This window comes from Chiloscyllium plagiosum, chromosome 6, assembly GCF_004010195.1.
Source record: "Chiloscyllium plagiosum isolate BGI_BamShark_2017 chromosome 6, ASM401019v2, whole genome shotgun sequence".
Lineage (NCBI taxonomy): Eukaryota > Metazoa > Chordata > Chondrichthyes > Orectolobiformes > Hemiscylliidae > Chiloscyllium > Chiloscyllium plagiosum.
Genome location: NC_057715.1, coordinates 115,524,753 through 115,528,075, shown reverse-complemented (window position 1 = coordinate 115,528,075; position 3,323 = coordinate 115,524,753). Strand labels below are relative to the sequence as shown.

Below are 3,323 nucleotides of genomic sequence, written 5' to 3'. Positions count from 1 at the left end.
AATGTGGTGACCAGGATTGAACACGATACTCTAAGTGGGGTCTAACCAAAGTCTTATAAAGCTGCAACATGACACCCTGACTCTTGAACTCAGTTCCCTGAACAATAAAGGCAGGCACGCCATATACCTCTTTACCACCTTATCTACTTGCGTGGCCACTTTAAGGGAGTTATGGACTTGTATGTGGTTATGCTTTGTACATTTCTTTAATTTGGCGGGTTCCATTCCACGTTGAATACACAGCACAGTGTGTGGACTGTGACTTTAAATTCTTGCCTTGCTTCCTCTCTGGCAGGATTGTATTCGTGTCTTTGACTGTGCTGAATGACAATGCTGGCCCGCCCTATTCCACCTGACTGTTTACGTGTGAATTCCTTCAGCAGGTGCCTCTAGTCCTGTATTGCTGAGCAGCTGGAACACACACACACAGACGGACAGACAGACAGAATGAGTTCCACAGGCTCCAGAGGAACCTCTGTGAAACCCAACATGGGCAGCCCCCAAAATGTAAGTTTCAACCTCTGTCTCTGGTTGAAAAGTTACTAATTCTGTAATGGATAGTTTCTAGATTGTTACTTCCTTCTCTCTCTCTCTCTCCTTATCTCCTCTTCTCTCTTTCCTCTCCCTATGTCCCCCTCTCTTTCTCTCCTATCCCTTCTTTTCTCCCTCTTTTTCTCCGTCCCCTGTTTTCAATTGCTCCGCTTTCCCTCCTCTACTCTCTGTTTCTCCCTTTCTCTCTCCCTCTTTCTCTCTGATCACTTCACTCTTTTTGCCCACTCTGCTTTTCTTTCCTTTTCCTCGTTTTGTGTTATTCCGTCTTGCTCTCTCTCCTTTACTCTTACTGTCACCCTTACTATCTTGCTGTCTCTCTGGTAGCAGCTGTGTTTTTGCACATTGTGGGGGATGGGTACAGATGACTGTCACTGTTTTGTTAAAAAGCTCCTCCCTTTTCCATTCTGGAGTGCAGTGGAGGTAGAGGGATCTCTGTCTCAGTGTGGGTCACAGGTATATAGTGGATCCGGGAGCGCTGATTTCAAAGTTCGACACTCCTAAACCAATTCCTCACGAGATTATGACACGAGATTGGGAAGACTGGGACTATCCTTATTAGAATCTAGAAGCATGAGGTGAGGTCTTATAGAAACATATTAAATTATGAAGTTAATAGGTAAGATAGAAGCAGGGAGGCTGTATCCACTGGCAGGTGAAACTAGCACAAGGGGCATAGCCTCAAAATAAAGGGGAGCAGATTTCGGACTGAGTTGAAGAAGGATTTTTCACCCGAAGGGTCGTAAATCTGTGGAATTCCCTGCTCAGTGAAACAGTTGAGACTATCTCGCTGAATGTTTTTAAGGCAAAGATTTGTGAACAGTCGAGGAATTAAGGGTCATGGTGAGCAGGTTGGTAAGTGGAGCTGAATCCACAAAAAAATCGGCCATGAAACATATTGAATGGCAGAGAAGGCTTGAGGGGGCCAGATGGCCTACTCCTGCTCCTATTTATGTTCTTATGTGGTGATGGTGGTGGTGTTGAGATAACGTCACCAGACTAGCAATCCAGAGCTCCAGAATAATAGTTAAGAGATGAGTGTTTAAATCCCACTGTGGCAGATTGAGTTTAACCAAAATCAAAAAGAACCATAGATGCTGGAAATCAGAAACAAAAAACAGAAATTGCAGGAGAAACTCAACAGGTCTGGCAGTATCTGTGGAGAGAAGGCAGAGTTAACACTTCAGATCCAGTGACATTTCTTGAGAACTGACCCTGATTTTCACTGGACCTGAAAGGTTAACTCTTCACAGATGTTGCCAGACCGGCTGAGTTTTTTCCCCAACAATTTCTATTTGGATTTACTGAGTCTGGAGTTAAAAGCAAGTCTGGTGGTGATTTTTTTGGAAAAAAACTCGTCTGGTTCACTAATGTCCTGTAGGAACGGCATTCTTCCATTCTTAGCTGGTCTGTTGCTATGTGACTCCAGACCCACAGCAATGTGCTTGACGCTCAACCACCCTCTAAAAGGGCCATTCAGTTCAAAACATTAGGGATGTCCACATTCCAATAAAAAATCATTTTGTTGAATTTTTAAATGTTCTGGATGGGAGAGGCTTTAACAGGTGGATAGATAAGGAACAATTGATATCTATTTTCTCGGCTTTGAAAATCCAGTTTCTTTGTAATCAATAATAGCCAGCTGATGACCAAATAATGTGAATAGTCACCAACTGGGAAAACACTGACTGTCCAGCAACTGGAATCAACTTCTTCATTAGCAATATTCGAACCATTATATTTTATCTGTCCAGGGGACTCTGAGGGTTGCTCTAGAGTTACACAAAATTACAACACAGAAACAGGCCATTTGACCCCACAGCTGCATGCTGGCATTTATCTGCTCTCCTTACTTAAGAAGGATGTACATGCATCGGAAACAGATCAGAGAAGGTTTCCCAGACTAACATCTGGAATGATGGGTTGTCTTGGAGGGAAAGGCTAAGACTGTTTAGAGACTGTTTAGAGTTGTGTCTGTTAGAGTTGAGAAGATTAAGATGTGACTTGATTGAGTCATACATGATCTTGAGGGGTTTTAACAGGGTGCATGTGGCAGGGATGTTTCCCTTTATGGGGGAATTTAGTTTTAAGAGCTCACTGTTTAAAAATCAGACATTATCTATTTATGACAAAGATGCGGAGAATTTGTTTTCTAAGGATAGTGATTCCTGGAAACTCTCTTCTTGAAAAGGTGGTCGAACATTGAAAGTGGGAACAGAAATAGGCCATTCGGCCCTTCGAGCCTGCTTTGCCATTTCACATGATCGTGTTGATCCCAATTCAGTCCCCTGCTCCTGCTTTCTCCATGCATACCTTTTCAGTTGGCTGGATGGCTGGTTTGTGATCGGCACCACCTCGTGCTCCCGTGAGGAGGTTGAGCAATTCATCAACTTCACCAACACATTCCACCCCGACCTTAAATTCACCTGAACCATCTCTGAGACCTCCCTCCCCTTCCTGGACCTCTCCATTAATGACAACCGACTTGACACTGACATTTTTTACAATCCCACCGACTCCCACAGCTACCTGGATTACATCTCTTCCCATCCTACCTCCTGCAAAAATGCCGTCCCGTATTCCAAATTCCTCCACCTCCGCCATATCTGCTCCCAGGAGGACCAGATCCACCACAGAACACACCAGATGGCCTCCTTCTTTAGAGACTGCAATTTCCCTTTCCACATGGTTAAAGATGCCCTTCAACACATCTCATCCACATCCCGCACCTTCGCCCTCAAACCCCACCCCTCCAACCGTAACAAGGACAGAAC

General features: G+C 44.3%; 1 protein-coding gene across 2 annotated transcripts in view; it reads left to right on the top strand.

The window, feature by feature from the left end:
• Positions 1-363: 363 nt before the first annotated feature.
• The window catches only part of kctd14 (potassium channel tetramerization domain containing 14), a 10,221-nt gene continuing 7,261 nt past the window's right edge, over positions 364-3,323 (top strand). The window contains exon 1 of one of the 2 annotated variants that reach the window (XM_043692813.1): positions 364-507. Coding sequence is in view for 1 of the 2 variants with exons in the window: in XM_043692812.1 (XP_043548747.1) it covers positions 448-507 (60 nt within the window). In the remaining variant the exon portion in view is untranslated. The remainder of the gene's footprint in view (positions 508-3,323) is intronic. The other variant, XM_043692812.1, reaches the window with a different exon arrangement.